The 19,496-nt window shown below is 47.0% G+C and overlaps 2 protein-coding genes across 2 annotated transcripts in view; one reads left to right on the top strand and one right to left on the bottom strand.

The window, feature by feature from the left end:
- LOC308577829 (tigger transposable element-derived protein 1-like) overlaps nucleotides 1–19,496 on the bottom strand; it is a 280,142-nt gene that overhangs the window by 31,590 nt on the left and 229,056 nt on the right. The gene's annotated exons all lie outside the window — the stretch shown is intronic.
- On the top strand, nucleotides 1,457–15,733 carry LOC308578233 (ubiquitin carboxyl-terminal hydrolase 22-A-like). Its single transcript, XM_081178475.1, has 2 exons — nucleotides 1,457–2,895; nucleotides 14,620–15,733. Exons 1-2 carry the CDS (start codon nucleotides 1,989–1,991, stop codon nucleotides 15,288–15,290), a joined length of 1,578 nt encoding a protein of 525 aa, XP_081034601.1. The 5' UTR covers nucleotides 1,457–1,988; the 3' UTR covers nucleotides 15,291–15,733.

Here is a 19,496-nt window from a genome sequence, read left to right as displayed (position 1 = left end):
CATCCCCCCCTTCCCTCCCTCCTTTGTCTGCTCCAGCAGGGGCTGTGAGCTCTGCTCTTGCTCTGGCTAGGCAGAAAGGGCTCTTGTCTTTAGAGGAGGAATCTGAATGGGCCGGTGTGATGCCATCTGCTTTCCCTATCACCTATACAAACCCTGGAACGGTTCAACAGCAGGTTTTATATGAAACTCTTCCCTATTCTATTTTGAGAGAATTGAGAAAAGCCATTACTGATTCCGGTCTAAAATCCTCTTATGTACTGGGAATGCTGGAGGGTATTGCGAATGGTTATACAATGCTGCCTCAGGACTGGAAAGACCTGATGCGCATGCTGTTATCCCCGGCTCAATATGTAGTTTTTGAAAGTGAATTTAAACATAGCGCATCTGCCCTGGCTGATCCACAGCATTCAGCCAACCAACTCTTTGGTGCTGGTCCGTATGATAATATACCAGCCCAGGCGACGCTGACAGCTGCACATTTTAGTCGCACCGCGACCTGTGTGCAACGCGCCTTTCGCAAAGTCCCTGTCTCAGGGCAACCACTCAGCTCCCTTGTTAATATTAAGCAACAACATTCGGAGCCCTACCATCAGTTTATAGATAAATTGAAAGAGTCAGTCACTAGGCAGATTGATAACACCACAGCTCAGAATGAATTGATGAAAAAATTGGCCTTTGAAAACGCAAACACCGATTGCAAGAAAGCATTGCAGTCAATCATACATCGCCCTAAATATGACCTGGCCGATATGATTCAAGCTTGTGCGGATGTCGGTAGCCAGAGCCCTGCGATGTCTTTGCTTGCCGGCGCTATCCAAGCTACCAGCAGACCTACAGGTAACTGCTTTAATTGCAAGCGCCCAGGCCATTTTGCTAAGCAATGCAGAGCCCCTGGCGGGGGGGGGGGGGGCAAGCAAGGATGGTGCTGCCACTAGGGCTAGACCTTCCAAAAAATGCCCAAAATGTGGTAAAGGCTATCATTGGGCTAATCAGTGCAGGAGTCCGGGAAACTCCATTCCGGCCCCACTCTCGCGCCAGGACAATTAGAGAGTTTTCCGCCTGTAGTTTCCGCTGCTAAAGGGAAGTCATCCCTCTGCACATAAATTGTCGCATTATGGGAAAGTATTCTTTTCGCTTGCATTCTGGAAAGTCTTGCTTCTAAGCTTTGTTTTGCTCACGCTGCATAAACTGTGCTGATGCTAAGACATTCCATCATCACCCTGGTACGTTCTGTTCACCTTGAGTTCACACCATATCAATCTGTACTTACCCCTCTTTGTACATTCCCGCTCCTCCTTCTCCCGTGAGGCCTCCATGAGGTAGCGCGCGGCGGCGGCGGCGGGCAGCGAAGATTCTCCTCAGCCCGCCTCTCTTTGCCCTCATCTTTGTGGCGCTCTGCCTCCTCAGTGGCGTCGTCGTCGTCGGCGCTTTGTTCGGAGCAGCTGGGGGCGGGGCGGGGTTGAGGCGAAAGCGGCGGCAGCGAGGAGGCGGCGGCAGCGAAGGAGAAGGAGGAGAAGAAGAGGCGCAGGAGGAGAGTGAAGAGGGAGGAAGAAGAGGAGGAATCCGAGGAGGAGGAGGAGGAGGAAGAAGAGGAGCCGCTCCCCTCCCCCCTCCGCCTCACGCCGCCCGCTCCCCTCCCCCTCCGCGCACCGCCACCACTGCAGTCGGCGGGGGCGGCGGAGGCCGCGCAGCAGCCCTGAGGGGGGTGGCGGCCCGCAGTCGCCCCCCTCAGCGACGAAGGAGCCAGCCAGCGGCGGACTGAGGAGACCCCTCCTTCCCCTCCCTGTCGTCCCCACCACCCCGACAATATCCCTCCCTCCCGTCCCGGCTCCCCTTCCCGGTCTTCGCTCCCACCCAGCTCCGATTTGGGATTCCCCCGCCTCAACCTCCCCCCTTCGTCTGCTTCTGCTGCTTCTTCCTGCTCCTCCCGCAGCCTAGCAGAAGCCGTGCCGGCGGGGCGGGCGGATTGATGTGGGGGGGGGTCTGACATGAGTCCGCCGGCCGCCGGGTGCTGCCATGTGACCGGCTTCAAGGTGGAGAACTGGAAGCAGAACCTGAGGGTGATCTACCAGTGCTTCGTGTGGAGCGGGTCGGCTGAGACCAGGAAGCAAAAGGCAAAGTCGTGCATCTGTCATATGTGTGGTGCCCATCTGAACAGACTTCATTCTTGCCTGTACTGTGTTTTCTTTGGCTGTTTTACAAAGAAACACATCCACGAGCACGCAAAGGCAAAGCGACACAACTTAGCCATAGACCTTTTGTATGGGGGTATATACTGCTTTATGTGTCAAGATTACATATACGACAAAGATATGGAACAAATTGCCAAAGAAGAACAACGGAAGGCTTGGAAGCTACAAGCCTTCACCCCAACAATGGTTTCTCACTACCAGTGTACAATGACAGGTATTGGAGAGAAGTATTCAACGTGGGAGCCAACCAAACGAGAGTTAGAGCTGCTTCGACACAACCCCAAGCGGAGAAAAATAACTACAAACTGCACCATAGGTCTAAGAGGGCTAATCAATCTTGGGAACACATGTTTTATGAACTGTATTGTCCAAGCACTTACCCACACTCCACTACTGCGAGATTTCTTCCTCTCCGACAGACACAAATGTGAAATGCAAAGCCCCAGCTCATGTCTGGTCTGTGAAATGTCTACACTTTTTCAGGAGTTCTACTCTGGGCACCGATCTCCTCACATTCCATATAGGTTATTGCACCTGGTATGGACGCATGCACGGCATTTAGCAGGGTACGAGCAACAGGATGCACACGAGTTCCTCATTGCTGCGTTACATGTGCTACATCGACACTGCAAAGGTGACGATAATGGGAAGAAAGCCAACAACCCCAACCACTGTAACTGCATCATAGACCAAATTTTCACAGGTGGACTTCCGGAGGCGGCGCGTTCAGCAATGGCGGTCCTCTTCAGCTGCTGAAGAGGGGCTCCGCGGGAAAGGGTCGTGCGCTGCGGCACAGCGACGACCCACGCAGAAAAACCACGGGTAGAGTGAGCCCGTGGCCGTGGGATTCGGCGGGCACCAGGAGCGACCTCGGAAACGCAGAAGAGACCCCGTAAGGGGTTTCGGAACGTGGAGGGGGTAGCGGTGCTGTGAATCCATCGCTCTTTCCGCGGAAGTGAAGCCGCGCGGCTGCTGCTGATCGGCACTGACCTTTCTTCTTTGAACAAATGAATTGAAACAACATACTCGTGAGTAAGAAATCCGAGGCTTTATTTGGACCTAATTTGGTGAATTTTGGCTGAAAGCGGGAGACGCTAAAAAGGAAGTCAGTCTTCCGGCTCTGTTTAAAGTACCTAGCAAAGACTCTTTAAAGCGGAAGCGTTGAAAGGAGTTTAAAGAAGCTGGAATATACCCTGCAAATTCGGATTTGTTTGATTAAAAGTTAAGGAAAGGCTAAAACTGTTATAAGTGGACAGAGACTGTGAATCCTCTTTCTATCTTTTGTGGATTACAAAGATAAGATACCCTGCTCTCGGGCTGACCGGATACAAGGTAACACCAGACTGCGGCAACTGTATACAAAAAGTTAAATGTCACATAGGGCTACTTTGTAAGCTGTAAAAAAGGAACTGTTGCATGCACCTTTGTAAAGAACTTCTACTCTCTGCAGTTAAATCTGAACTTAGAGGGCTCCCCCACTATTTTGGATTCTATTTAACTTTTTTGTGGGAACTTTATGGTGGAAACTTTCCCTTCTTCTCCTTAATTTTTGGGGAGCTCCCCCTGCTGGATTGTGGAATTATTAGTCTCTGGGAACTGCCGGCTGCCTTGGAATTTTTTTTTTTTTGACTGGATGTTTACTTTTCCTGGATTGCTTTTCCCATGGGATTTACAATTTGACCTTGACGCTTGGACAGCTGTGGAATGAGTGGCGCACCAAAAACAAGGGCTGCTAAGAAAGCAAAACAAACTGAACTTTTGCAATTAACTTTGCCTGTGCAGCCACGAAGATCGTCTGTCCCTATTGTGACAGGTCTGCAAGAAGGACAACCCAAGCAGCCAGCTTTTGGGGATATGGCTGCAGGAGGGCTAGACCCTGTCTCTAAAGAAATATTGGACCAGCTGGCAGCATTAAATAAGAAAGCTGACGAACAAGCAGCTAAATTTGAGGAACAAGCGGCTAAATTTGACCAGGTGACAGCTACAATTAATAAACTGACAGATCAAGTCGCTCAAAATACACAGGCAGTTGGCAATATTGAAAAGATCACAACAGAAAACCGAAAATTAGCACAGGAAGCAAATACAAAAGCAGACCAAAATAAAGAGAAGATAGAGGAATTAAGAGGAGAAGTAAGGCCACTGAGCAGACAGGTTACTGAACAGCAAGCGTTCCTGTCCATGGCGGAATTGAAAAACAGGGAATGCAATCTCAGGCTTAGAAATATCCCAGAAACAGAAAAAGAAGACTTGATCAGCTTTCTGACAACAGAAATATCCAAGTTCTGGGGTTTGGCTGAAGAGAAAGACTTTAAAATAGTTACCGCCTTCAGATTGGGAAGAGTGGCCAAGAAGGATAAACCAAGAGATTGCTTGATCATTTTGAGATCTAAGCAAGAAAAAGATAACATACTCGGCCTGCACTTTAAAAATTCACTGGTGATTCAGGGAAAGACGGCAGAAATCTTCAGAGACATACCTAAACAGTTACTGGATTTAAGAGCTACATATAAAGACTTGGCAAGTTTACTGAGAAACAACACAATCCCTTACAGGTGGGAATTCCCTCAAGGACTATCTTTTACCTTGAAAGAGAAGAAGGTAAGAATCAGAACAGCAGAGGAGCAAGAAAAGTTCCTAAACGACCACGGGGAGGACCTTCGGAAGGGAGTAGCAGGAGCCTGGCCACCTCCTTCGTTTGGTTTCAATCCGGTTCCACCTCCAGACAAAAACGACAAAAGAGACACCCCTACAGGCCAATAAATTAGCCCGAGATGTCTCTGCAGCTCCTTAGTTGGAACATTCATGGCGCAAATTCTCCCGAGAAAAGGAAAAAGATTTTTCATATATTGAGAAAAGAACAATTAGATGTTATCTGCCTTCAAGAAACACATGTGACTAGGCTCCACAGGAGAGTGTTAATTAACAAGAGACTAGGCCAAGAATTTATCTCATCAGACAAGGTTAAAAAAAGAGGAGTAGTGATATACGCAAAGGAGAGCCTAGCACCAAAGTTGGTCTTTAAAGATGAACAAGGAAGAATTTTGGCGATTGAAATACAATCACAAGGAGAAAAAATTTTGATAGTAGGAATCTACGCACCAAACGATGGAAAATCGGAATTTTACAAGAAGCTGCATGAGATAATGTTGGACTATATTGACTATACTAACATCATTTTGATGGGTGATATGAATGGAGTTGTCTCTACATACATGGATAAGTCACAAAATCAGAATTTGACCAAAGATGGCAGGCTTCCAAAGACTTTCTTTGAACTTACAGACAATATGGATTTGATTGATATCTGGAGGACAAAGAACCCTCTGGGTAAAGAAGGAACATTCTTTTCTGAGGCCCACCTATCGTGGACAAGAATCGACCAAATTTGGACATCTAGAGGACTGGCACCTAAGACAAAAAAAGTTGAGATCTGCCCTAAAACCTGCTCCGACCATAATGCCTTGAAAATAGACCTGAGACTTACACCAGCTGGATCCTTCAGATGGAGAATGAATGACTACCTGCTTAGAGATCAGGAGATTGTGAAGAAGGCCCAAAAAACATTGAAAGATTATTTTGAAATAAATTTGAATACTTCGGTGGAAAAGAAAACAATCTGGGACGCGAGTAAAGCTGTTATGAGAGGGTTTCTGATACAACAGAACACTATTGTGATGGGATGATTAGCTGCTTGTGCGTAAAATCGTGGTCCCTCAGAGTTTGTGCAACTCCACAAACCTCTGTGTGTGACAGAGCTCCTCAAACATGTCTGCCCTAGTCACTCGTAGATTCCGACAGTGGCTGTCTGCGGAAGCGCTTCCAGCATAGAAGCTCCTTAACGGAAACGCGTCTTCTGGACTCACGACGTGGCAGCTTCCGGCGAAGCATGGGTCTCCCTATGGGAGCTTCTGACACCTCCCCGCTGTGCTCGCTGGACGTGTCCCTGATCCCTCCCTCTTCCCTGCTAGTTCCTGCTTTAGCTGCTGCGTCTCTCTCCGCATTCATGAGACCCTCCTCCAGAGACCCCTCTCTCCCCCTGCTGGTCCCTGCTTTCGCTGCTGACTCCCTCCCAGCCTCTGTGAGCCCTTCCACCTCCCTTTCCTCCGATGGCAGTTCCCTGACATCCACCTCCCCTCCAGGGCCCCCTTCCCCCCCGCCCATTCTCTCTCCTCTGGGCGGTGAAGAGATAAAACCCCGAAAAGAATCCTCTTCATCTTCAGACGTCTCGAACATTTCCCTCCATCGGTCTTCGTTCCGGCTCGCTGAATCCTCCTCCTCCTCGGAATCAGGGAACCCCTCCAACTCTTCTTCTTCGTCGGTGGTGGCAAAGTATTCCCTCCGGAACCTCGCCACTGGCTGAGGTTTACGTGGGAACCTCTGATGAAAAGTTTCTATTAAAACCTCGTCATCTACATCCTCTGCCATGACCCAGGTGTTTTCCGACTCCGGCTCCCCTTCCCACATTACCAAATACTCTACTTGATCTCCCTTCCACCTGGAATCGAGAATCTCCGCTACATGGTAGCTGTGTTCCTTCTCCTCCATTGCTGGTCCCCTATTGACCCTCCCTTCTCTGTCCCCTTTATACGGTGACAGCAACGACCTGTGGAAAACTGGGTGCAGCTTCATGTGGTTCGGTAACCGGAGTCTGAAAGCCACTGGGTTGACCTGCTGCGTGACTTCAAATGGGCCCAGTCTTTTGGGTCTTAACTTCTTACAACCCCCTTTGAATGGTAACCCTTGGGTTGACAGCCACACCTGGTCCCCCACCCTAATGCTTTCACCTTCTCTTCTGTTTTTGTCTGCCTGCCTCTTATATTCCTCCTTAGCCCTGTTTAAGTTAAGTTGGAGCTGGCGATGGATCGCTTCCATTTCTTCTACGAACTGTTCTGCAGCTGGAACGCTCCAGTTCTCCTCTTCCCCCCCTGGGAAGGCTCGGGGATGGCACCCGTAATTAGCCAAAAAGGGGCTCATCCCAGTGGACACGTTCTCTGCATTGTTGTAGGCAAATTCTGCCAACGCCAGCTTCTCCACCCAATCATTCTCTCTGTCATTCACATAACACCTCAAATATTGCTGGAGGACGCCATTAGCTCTTTCCGCCTGCCCGTTGGTTTCAGGATGCCGGGCAGTTGAGAAATTAACCTCTACATGCAGTAAGCTCATGAGCTTCCTCCAGAACCTGGAAGTAAATTGTTTCCCTCGGTCTGAAACCACCCTCAAGGGGGCGCCATGCAACCTAAACACATTTTCTACAAACAATTTAGCGGTTTCTTCTGCCGTGACCGCATGTGAGCAGGCTATAAAGTGGGCCATTTTGGTTAACAGGTCTACCACAACCATGATGGCTGTTTTCCCTCTGGACCTTGGCAGATCAGTCATGAAATCTATTGCCACTGTTTCCCATGGTCTTTCAGGTGTGGGTAGTGGTTCTAATAACCCTGCCGGTGCCCGCCTCTCCCCCTTGGCTCGTTGGCATTGGTCACACCCTCTCACATACTCCCGCACATCTTCCCTGACCTTGGGCCACCAAAATTCCCTGGTAACCAGCCACATGGTTTTGTGTTGCCCAAAATGCCCTGCTGTGGGGCTATCGTGCAGTTGCTTGAGTACCTTCTCCCTCAATTCACCTTCAGGTATATATAACGCTCCCTTGTAATACAACGCCCCGTTTCTCTCCTCAAAACCCCCGGGTTTGTCTCCCTCCCTCCTGAGACCCCTGAGTTTGTCCTGGGCGTATTCATCATGCACCGTTCCCTCTACCAGTTCCCTTTGCCCCACCAATGCCGCCCCACACACCCAGCGGTCCTCTGGAATGACATGGGTCTCTTCGGGTGCTCCCTCCCCCTCCAAATATTCAGGTTTGCGTGAGAGAGCGTCCGCCCTAACGTTCTCTGGGCCTGGCACGTAACAAATCTCAAAGTTAAATTTGGAAAACTCCTGGGCCCATCTCAACTGCCGTTGGTTGAGCACTCGCGCAGTTCTCCAATACTCTAGGTTCTTATGGTCCGTGCACACTTGCACCTTATGTTGTGCACCAATTAGCAGGTGCCTCCATCTCCGGAAAGCCTCATGAATAGCAAGAAGTTCCCGGTCGTACACCGTGTAGTTCCTCTCGGATTTGTTCAGCTTTCGCGAAAAGAAGGCACACGGTCGCCACTCTGACTCCTCCTTCCCTGGCTGCAGAAGAAGAAGCACCACCCCTATGGCTCTGTCAGATGCGTCTGTTTCGACCCTCAGCTTTTTTTGTAAATCCACATGCAGAAGTTGTCCTTCAGAGGCGAAGGCCCTTTTCAGTTCCTCAAACGCTCGCTCCGCCTCCGCAGTCCAAACAAATTTCTTCTTACTGCTGAGACAGTCCGTAATGGGCGCCGTCAGGTGTGCAAAGTTTCGGATGAACTTACGATAAAAGTTCCCAAACCCTAGGAACCTCTGCACATCCTTCTTGGTTTTGGGTGTTTTCCATTCCAGCACTGCCTGGACCTTGCCGGGATCCATGGCCAATCCCTTGTCTGACAGGCGGTACCCCAGGAATTCCACCTCCTTGGTATGAAACTGACACTTCTCCAGTTTCACCCACAGCCTGTTGGCTTGCAGCCTGCTCAACACTTCTCTGACGTCTCTCACATGCTGCTCCTCATTCTCCGAATACACCAACACATCATCTAGGAAGGCCACGCAATTCTTGTAGAGCAAAGGCCCCAGTACGTGGTTCATAAACGATTGAAAGCACGCTGAGCCTGCTTGTAATCCAAATGGCATAACGAGATATTCAAATGCCCCCAAAGGGGTGAACATGGTGGTTTTCCATTCATCCCCTTTCCTTATACGTATCAGGTTGTACGCCCCCCTTAGATCCAGCTTTGTAAAAATCTTTCCCTTCCGCACCCTGGTCAAAATGTCATCAATCCTGGGCATAGGGAAAGCCACTGGTTCTGTCACTGCATTTAACCCCCTGAAATCACACACAAGTCTCGGCTTGTCCGTGTTCTTTTTATCCACAAAAAACACTGGGCTACCCCCCGCTGCTTTGGACTCTCTGATGAAGCCTCTCTTCAGGTTCTTGTCAATGAACTCTCGCAGCTCCTGCATTTCTCTGTCTGACATGGCATACAACTTGCCTACAGGAAGCTGTGCTCCAGGGAGTAAATTGATCTGACAGTCAAAGGGCCTATGCGGGGGTAGTTGGTCGGCTTCCTTCTCGCTGAACACGTCGCTGAGATCTGCATATTGTGGTGGTACCTTCACCTTCTCCATTACTTCTGTCCCTGCTAGGGTGGCTTGGGCCCCTGCTGAACCCTTTTCCCCTTTGCAGTGTTCTAAGCAATGTGCTGAACCAAAGGAAACCACTCTCTGATGCCAGCCCACCAGCGGATCATGTAGCGCTAGCCAGCTCATTCCCAAAATAATGGGAGCGCCTCCCAAGGTGGCCACATTAAACGCTATCAGTTCTGTGTGCCTTGCCACCCTCATTATCATTGGGACGGTCTGCAAGCTGACTCCTCCTCCCAACAACTCCCTGCCATCGATCGTGGTCACCTGCAGGGGGTTGCTTAAAGGGATCGTCTGTATCTGGTGTTCAGCAGCAAACTCCTTGCTCATAAAATTGCAGGAGCTGCCTGAGTCCAACAGCGCCTTTATTTTTAAGGGGTGTCCATTTTGCAGCTCTAGCGACACTTCAATCACTAGAGCAGGTTGAGGAGCTTCTGGCACGGGCACTTTCACTGCTCTTTGGCCTTTCACTGTGGCAACCAGGCGTTGGCTTTTACCTGCTCCGGTTCTCCCTGCTCTCTTCCCTCAACAGCTCCCACCATCCCTTGCCATTCCTTCCTCTGGGGGCAGACTCTGGCAAAGTGGCCTGGCTGTTGGCAGAGATAGCATTTCCGGGCGCCTTTTCCCTCCTTCTTAGCCCCCTCACTGGGCTTTGAAACTGCGCGCGCGCGCGCTGTTCCGATTTCCATCGGCTCTGCCGGCGGGAAAGTTGTCTCTGGAATCTCAGGAATGCGGAACTCCTTCCAGCGTTCCCCTTTCCCTTCCCGCCTCTCCAAAGCTCTCGCCTCCTGGCGCGCTCCTATAGTCAGCGCAGATTTAGTCAGCTGATCCATGGAATCCGCCCTAGGACCCCGGGACAGTTCGTCTTTCACGGCCGAAGCCAGGCCTTCTTCAAATAGCATTTGAATGGGCGCCGCCGATAAGTCCCAACCCAATCTGTGAACCAGCATAGTGAACTCAGTCCAGTACTCACGGACAGATCGGCTTCCCTGCTTGCAAGCCATTAGCTGTCTGCGCACCACTCCCTCCTCAATATCGCTGGAAAACATGAGATCCATTGCACGAAAGAACTTCATGGTGTCCTTTAGGACGTCATTGTGCGTTGCCATCAGGGGCCTAACCCAGTCTCTCGCCCCCCTCTCAAGATGCCCAATCACGTAAGCAACTCGCGATTCCTCGTCAGGGAATTCATCAAACTGCACATTGAGGGCATATTGCATCTCTGTTCTAAAGGCATGATAGTCCTTGGGGTCCCCCCCCAAATTTCTGCACCAATCCTGGTACCTTTCTGTTGAACTGGGTGGCTCTCCCCTTCTTGTCTGCATCCTGAGCCCTTCTCTCCTCAAGCCTAGCCGTCTGCAGCGCCAATTGGATTTCCAACGCTCGGTACCTATCTTCCAAGCTTGGACCCGCTCCAACTCCTGCCTCTCCGGCTCCGGCTGGGTCGCTCATGATGCCTTCTCCTGCACAGGCAGCTTACAAAGACTGCCGGAATGCTGTGATGGGATGATTAGCTGCTTGTGCGTAAAATTGTGGTCCCTCAGAGTTTGTGCAACTCCACAAACCTCTGTGTGTGACAGAGCTCCTCAAACATGTCTGCCCTAGTCACTCGTAGATTCCGACAGTGGCTGTCTGCGGAAGCGCTTCCAGCATAGAAGCTCCTTAACGGAAACGCGTCTTCTGGACTCACGACGTGGCAGCTTCCGGCGAAGCATGGGTCTCCCTATGGGAGCTTCTGACACCTCCCCGCTGTTCTCGCTGGACGTGTCCCTGATCCCTCCCTCTTCCCTGCTAGTTCCTGCTTTAGCTGCTGCGTCTCTCTCCGCATTCATGAGACCCTCCTCCAGAGACCCCTCTCTCCCCCTGCTGGTCCCTGCTTTCGCTGCTGACTCCCTCCCAGCCTCTGTGAGCCCTTCCACCTCCCTTTCCTCCGATGGCAGTTCCCTGACAACTATTAAGAAAAAACTCTGGAATGGTAAAAAGGATAAGATTTTGGAGAAGATAAGAGACGGAGAGAAAAAGTTGAGACTAAACCCAAAATCAAAAGAAGTTTTAAGAGAAATAAAATTCCATCAAGCACAATATGCGAAATTGATAAATCAAGAAATCGAATGGAAAATTAAACAGATGAAACAAAGATCATTTGAATCTGCAAATAAATGTGGGAAGCTGCTGGCATGGCAGCTGAAAAAGAGACAGAAATTGAACTTTGTTACCAATCTGGAGGTAGAAGGAGAATGTATTCAGAAACCAGAAGATATCAGAAAGTGTTTCCAGAGATATTTTAAAAAACTGTTTACTCAAGGACCCCAAGTAGAGACTGAGATAAACAAATTTCTAAAAAGCTATGGCCTGCAAAAATTAACACAAGATAAACAGACAGTCCTGAATTACAAAATAACACAACAGGAAATTGAAAGTGCCATTCAGAATTTGCAGTTAGGCAAATTCCCAGGTCCAGATGGACTTACCTCCAAATATTATAAGACACTGAAGGAATATTTGGTCCAGCCATTATTGGAGGTATGCAACCAAATTATGGAAGGGAAGGGGGCACCCGAATCGTGGAAAGAGGCATTCATCACTTTGATACCAAAACTGGAATCTGAAAAGACTCAACTTAGGAACTACCGTCCCATCTCACTCCTAAATGTGGATTACAAAATTTTTGCTGATATTCTAGCAAACAGACTGAAAAAAGTTTAAAATGAAATAATCCATAAAGACCAAGCAGGCTTCCTTCCCGGCAGGCATTTGTCTGAAAACACCAGGAACATTGTCGATGTTTTGGAGTTACTACAGACAAATTTGAACACGAAAGCAGTTTTGATCTTTATAGACGCCGAGAAAGCCTTTGACAATATATCTTGGAAATTTATGAAGAAAAATTTGGAAGGGATGGGAGTGGGAAGGGCGTTCCAAAATGGTATTGAAGCAATTTATTCAGAGCAAAAAGCTAAATTGATAGTAAACAATGTGGTGACAGAGGAGTTTAAAATTGAAAAAGGGACACGACAGGGATGCCCCCTATCACCCTTGTTATTTATTTCTGTCCTGGAGGTGTTGCTGAACTTGATTAGGAAGGACCAGCAGGTGGAAGGAATACAGGTCGGAGAAAAACAATATAAACTAAAGGCTTTTGCAGATGACTTGGTTTTGACATTACAGGAGCCAGAAGCTAGCGCAAAAAGAGCTTTAGAATTAATTTCTGAATTTGGTCGGGTGGCGGGATTCAAGTTGAACAAACACAAAACTAAGGTTCTGGCAAAAAACTTGACACCTTCAGAAATAGATGGGTTCCAGAAGGAAACAGAATTAAATGTGGTAACAAAGGTGAAATACCTAGGGGTTAATTTGACTGGGAGAAATTTGAATTTGTTTAAAGATAACTACGAAAAATGTTGGTCGGAAATTAAAAAGGATTTAGAAATTTGGTCAAGATTGAAACTTTCCTTGTTGGGAAGCATTGCAGCAGTTAAGATGAATGTATTGCCAAGAATGTTGTTTCTGTTTCAAACCCTTCAGATCGTGGACAGAGTGGAATGTTTTGGAAAGTGGCAGAAGGACATTGCGAAGTTTGTCTGGCAGGGCAAAAAGCCCCGAATAAAATTTAAGATACTAACAGATGCAAAGGAAAGAGGGGGGTTTGCCCTGCCGGACTTAAGACTGTATTATGAAGCTGCATCCTTCTGCTGGATGAAGGATTGGTTTTTGTTAGAAAACACTGATGTCCTAGATCTGGAAGGGTTTAACAATGCTTTTGGGTGGCATGCATATTTGTGGTACGACAAGGTAAAGTCTCACAGATTGTTTAAAAACCATATTGCCAGGAAAGCTTTATTCATTGTCTGGACTAAATATAAGGACTTATTTGAAAACAAGACTCCGAGGTGGCTCTCACCAATGGAGGCAAAGGCCCCAAAAAGACTTAACATGGAGGTTGGCTGGGCAAAATACTGTGAAATAATAGAAAAATGCGGAGATAATTGGAGACTGCTGAGTTTAGAAAAATTAAAAAATAAGGTGCGAGACTGGTTACATTATGCCCAAATCCAAGAGGTTTTTAAAAAGGACAAAAAAATTGGTTTCCAGGTGGAAAAATCAAAATTAGAGACAGAATTACTTGAACCTAAGACGAAAGTGCTTTCAAGAATGTATAACCTGTTGCTGAAATGGAATACTCAAGACGAGACAGTTAAATCAGCTATGATAAAATGGGCACAAGACATTGGGTACAACATTATGTCTGAAGACTGGGAAAGGTTATGGACCACCGGTATGAAATTCACGGCATGTAGTGCCTTAAAAGAAAACATTATGAAAATGGTATACAGGTGGTACATGACCCCAGTCAAACTTGCAAAGATATACCATCTGTCTGACAATAAATGTTGGAAATGTAAGGAGGCTGAAGGAACATTTTTTCACCTCTGGTGGACATGCCCGAGGGTGAAGGCTTTTTGGGAAATGATTTACAATGAGTTGAAAAAGGTGTTTAAGTACACCTTTCAGAAGAAACCAGAGGCCTTCCTCCTGGGCATTGTGGGCCAGAGAGTGTCAAAAAAAGATAGAACTTTCTTTTTATATGCAACTACAGCAGCAAGAATTCTTATAGCCAAATATTGGAAGGCACAGGAGTTACCCACGCTGGAAGAATGGCATTCGCAGCTGATGGACTGCATGGAATTAGCCGAAATGACCGGCAGAATCCGAGATCTGGGAGAAGAGACAGTGGAAGAGGATTGGAAAAAATTTAAGGACTATTTACAAAAACATTATAAGTTATATGAATGTTGAGAATTTGCTAAGTTTTTGGGAAAAACATGCTTCAGCATTGAGATTGGTAAAGGAGGGAAACTAAGTTATGAAGTTAAAAAGTATAAATCATAGACTATACAACTAAATGAAAACACAAAAACACATAAAATAAGGTATCAAATTGCTGTTTATTTCTATTGAAAAGAAAGCAGGGGATGGAAGATTTGGGGAAGTCCAGTTGATTATGAACATTAATTTGGAAAAGTGAATTTTCTTTTATAACTTTTCTTTTTTCTGTAAAACCGCTTTTGTTGTGCTATTGAAGATGTATCTTACCCTGGAAAAAAAGCAATAAAAAAATTATTAAAAAAAAACACAAAACAAATTTTCACAGGTGGACTACAGTCCGATGTCACTTGTCAAGTCTGCCATGGTGTTTCCACGACGATAGACCCATTCTGGGACATCAGTTTGGACTTGCCAGGTTCTTCTACCCCGTTTTGGCCTCTGAGCCCAGGCAGCGATGGCAGTGTGGTGAATGGGGAGAGCCACGTGTCAGGAACCACGACCCTCACAGACTGCTTGCGAAGGTTTACGAGGCCAGAACATCTAGGAAGCAGTGCCAAAATCAAATGTAGTGGTTGCCATAGCTACCAGGAATCTACCAAACAACTCACTATGAAGAAATTACCCATTGTGGCCTGTTTTCATCTCAAACGGTTTGAACACTCAGCCAAACTGAGACGAAAGATCACTACATATGTCTCCTTTCCGCTGGAGCTGGACATGATGCCTTTCATGGCCTCCAGTAAAGAGAGCAGAATGAATGGGCAGTACCAGCAGCCGGCAGATAGTCTAAACAATGATAATAAGTATTCCTTGTTTGCAGTAGTTAATCACCAAGGAACCCTGGAGAGCGGGCACTATACCAGCTTCATCCGGCAACACAAGGACCAGTGGTTCAAATGTGACGACGCCATCATCACCAAGGCTAGCATTAAGGATGTACTAGACAGTGAAGGATATTTGCTGTTCTATCACAAACAGTTCCTGGAGTACGAGTAGCCTTCTTCAGCAGCTCAAGAGAGAAATGAAAGGAAGTGAAATGAATGGCAGCCTTCTGAAAAGACACACAAACCTACCTGAAATGAAAAGACACCCATTCGACATCTAGCACTGAGCTGCGACAGGACCTGCTTGCCGCTGGCTCGTGGCCTAGAGGAGCAAGAATCGAATAATGTCCATCGTGTACGCAGTCCTGCAGGGACAGAAGAGGGGGGGGGATGTAAAAGAGGCTACAGTCAGTGACTTTGAAAGAAGAAATATAATAACGCAAAGATTGCTCTGGGTGGGGAAAATAGGAGCAGAGGAATCCAGGCGCTGGCACATCTCCCTCCGTTCCTCCAAAATGTGTGTGGGAAGCCCGGGGGGTGTACTCTCATCTCCATAAAGCATCTTCTCCATTGGTGCTTCAGCTCCAACTGACCAATCATACAACAGTTATAATTTTTTTTAAAAAAAGTCCAAGCCCATTTTTTTTATGCCTATGGGTCTGAAAGCAGTAAAATGGAGGAGAATTGGGACGACGCAATGATATGGACTTTGCAAGTACTTTTTTATTTGTGAATTTTAGTTATTAAATAAATACAGTATAAAGTGTACAGTGGCTGCCTGTTTCTCTGCCTGATAGCTCTGAAGCCATTGCATACATCCAACCCTGTGTGTTAAAAATCCACCTCAATCTGTGGGGCAGAGACTTATTACAACAATTACAAGCTACCATTCAATTTAATGAGTAAGCTTGCACTTCCCCTTAGCTGGAAATCTACCAGTCCTGTATGGGTAGAACAATGGCCCATAACGGGAGAAAAGCTACTTGCTTTAAAACAATTGGTAAATGAACAATTATTTGCAGACCATATTGAGCCTTCCGTTAGCCCCTATAATACCCCTGTCTTTGTCATAAAAAAGAAAAGTGGAAAATGGAGATTTCTCCAAGACTTAAGGAGAATAAACCAGATCCTTGAACCCATTGCGAGAAGCAAAGCTACAGGGAACCAGGCAGAGGGCCTTCTCGGTAGTGGCGCCCGCCCTGTGGAACGCCCTTCCAGCAGATGTCAAAGCAATAAACAACTACCTGACATTCAGGAGACATCTTAAGGCAGCCCTGTTCAGTGAAGTTTTTAACGTGTGATATTTTATTGTATTTTTGGTTTTTACGGAAGCCGCCCAGAGTGGCTGGGGAAACCCAGCCAGATGGGCGGGGTACAAATAATAAACTATTATTATTGTAGCCTTATTGGAGTTCACCGATTGGGTCTGCGTTGCTCCGTGACAGGAGGAAGGAAGTCAAAATGACACCGAGTTGGTTCAAAGAAAGAGTTTATTCTGCTCTCCGGATAGCAGAAGGCACTTGCGTGGTGAGTCCACAGCAAGTCCAAAGAAATGACAGGTTTCATGCAGTTTATATATCCTCCAGGTACCCTCTCACTCCTCCCCTAGGAGCCCAACCACGTTGGCGTACGTACACAGGTTGACATCACATATGTTCCTGCTCTGGTACTCTCAACCATAAAAGGATCTTCCTTCCTGTACTTCTGACCATAAAAGGATATTCCTGTTCCTACTCCTATCTTGGAGCAAGAGGTCACTACTTCCGAGAACATGCTCTGGCGTTAGTCCCAGACTTGGGTCTCCCCGTCATTTGTGGTCAGAACATAAGATATGTCTGTGTCTGTTCTACTGGTAAAGTCAAGGCCAGTCTTGCCGTCAAACTGATAAGGAAGAGAGCTGTGTTCTTGTTTTGCATTTGCTCAACGGCTAAAGTTTATGTATTTTAGCTAAGGAGAAATGGGGATTTTGGTGCAGTTTAAAAACTGCCTACACAGTCAGTTTTGGGGTTTGGGAAACCCATTCCTTCATTCCCTCCTTTTCTTTTGGACAGCCTTTCGGCTCGTCCCAAGGTACTGGCTGGTATTCTCGTGTCACTGCTATAATCTGGGGCCGAATCATTCGTGACATCATTTTACACATCATATTTTGCAAGCATTGCATTAAGCAGTGTATACAGGAGCAGAAAAGCAAGATTAGTCCATTAACATCATTACAAGTCCTCTAAGCCACCCAAGGTTTGGAAGCCACTCAGTCAACCAAGACATGTCCCATCCCTTCCTGGTTGGGACAGGAGCATGGGCTACATTCTCTCTTTCTGTTGCCAGGTGTCGAATAGCTACACCATGGTCAGAAATGTTAAAGCCACGGGCTCCTTCTGTCAAATTTAATGCAGCCCAAAATCCGGCGGAACCCAAAATCGGGGCCGTATCTGAGGACTCATTCCAAGGCACAGGGAGGAGGGGTACTCTTCCCAAAGCATCTGCAGGTCACAGAGTGTGAGAGGTTCCGGGTGCAGACCGTGCAATTGGTTCGGTTTTGCAGAATAGGCTTCCATTTCTGCGTGTTGCGGGCACCCCATTCTCTCATTAGCCGCTAGGTTACCTTAAGTGGTGTGGGCGCAGTGATGGCCAGAAATAAGAAGATCACCATCCCGGCCAAAACCATGTCCCCCCTCAGCCCTACCTGCATCATTTGGGCACAGGGATATATATCTATTTCCTAATACCTTCCTTCTTCTAATACCTGGGGTACCTCCCACAAAGCAATATACAAAGCTACATATTCAAGGGGAAAGAAAAGAAAATGTCCTCTTTTAGTCCACACTGGAATTTTCTCTTGCCGTGCGTAGAGATGCCAGTTTCCAGGGGTGGCACCAGCAAGGCAGCCGTCTGGTGGGCGCCGAGCCGATGCGATGAGGAGAAGCGTGAGGCGGTGTCTGTAGGGCACCAAGAGATGGTGAGTCGAAGGGGTTGGTGTAGATCAATCGTAGCAGTCCAATCTCATACTGCCTGGGGCTTGCTTCATCCTTCAAATCAGGCCTGCTGGAATATATGCAGTCAGGTGTTGGAGGCCCATCCTCTCCCATAGGTAACCAGGTTAAGAGTCTCAGTAATTCTCAGCTGCAACCGCAGGTGCATGGGCAGTATAAGTCAGCTGCTAGGCGCTTCATCATCTCTGCTTGGGATAGAAAAATAAGTTCCTTTCATGTCCACCAATGCTGGCACAGCATGAGGAGTGACACACGTAGTTTCTTGTCCAAAGGTGAACCTGTCAGTTCTCTTTTAGTCAGTGGCAGCCGCCACTACTGCTCACATGCAGGGAGGCAAACCTTGTTCCGTAGTGGTTAATTTTCCAGACAAATAGGCTATGGGTTGGTCATCAACAGGGTCTAACAATTACCTTGATAAAATTACCTTGATAAAAACATATTTCACCGTGTGCAAATGGCTTTAGATACCTACTAGGTCCACAAATCACCATATAGCATATATTCAACACACAAAAACAGCAACAATTTGAGCCCGACAAAGGACTGCTGGACATCCAAAGGGCCCCATTACCCCCTTAATGCCTTCTGTTTCTTCAGCCAATTCCAATCCCTGTACTCTGCTGCCCTCAGGACCAAAGGCCCACTTTATCGCTATATGATCTTATATACTGAAACACCCTTTTTTACTGTCCTTTTGTCTACTTCACCTCCTTTTCTTAAGTCCTTTCTAAATTATTCAATCCCAACATCCTTCCCCCCTCTCATCCTCTCTCTCTCTCTCGGTGTGTGTGTGTGTGTGTGTGTGTGTGACACTGACACAAAGAGGAAGTACGTTAACAAGGTAACACAGGTGATGATCTGGCATCTGAAATCATTCACACAAACAGAAAGCTTAAAAGCACATACAAAACATGTACCAGATGCTGGCTCTTCTGCAGGGATAAATGTGATTGTAGAATACACACACACAAATTGCAAGCAGAGATTATATCACAAAAGAATGAGATCCTCTTGGAAGGTAGCATATTACCCTGATTATCCTACCTTTGCCTTTTAAGATATGCTTCTGTTTTAAATTCTTTCTGCGGAATATTTACTGTGAAAGGGTGTTCTGTTGGGCTGCATTTGAAAGTTGATTGACCTTTTGAATAAACTGTAGGACAGTCCTTCCCAGTTTTCCCTATTATTATCTATTATTTATCTGCAAATGATTTAATCTTGATATACATATTCATGTACTTAATTGACTTGGGACAGTGGTTCAGTTAGAATTATGGTACAACAATAAGTTAAGTGCTACCTGCTGTATGGCTGAATTTTCTTATACGAAAACATATCATGACAGTCAGAAAGAGTATTCCTATTAAACAGGAGGAATAAGCAACTCA

The sequence above is a fragment of the Podarcis bocagei genome (genome assembly GCF_964188305.1).
Source record: "Podarcis bocagei genome assembly, chromosome: W".
Taxonomy (NCBI): domain Eukaryota; kingdom Metazoa; phylum Chordata; class Lepidosauria; order Squamata; family Lacertidae; genus Podarcis; species Podarcis bocagei.
Note: the sequence above shows the minus strand (reverse complement) of the source record. Positions and strands in the feature narration are given on the sequence as shown.

Excerpts from the sequence above, each read along its gene's own strand:
- LOC308578233 (XM_081178475.1), top strand. The coding sequence starts at position 1,989 with ATGAGTCCGCCGGCCGCCGGGTGCTGCCATGTGACCGGCTTCAAGGTG. Across the intron at positions 2,896-14,619 it reads CATAGACCAAATTTTCACAG|GTGGACTACAGTCCGATGTC; the intron begins GTGGACTTCCGG and ends AAATTTTCACAG.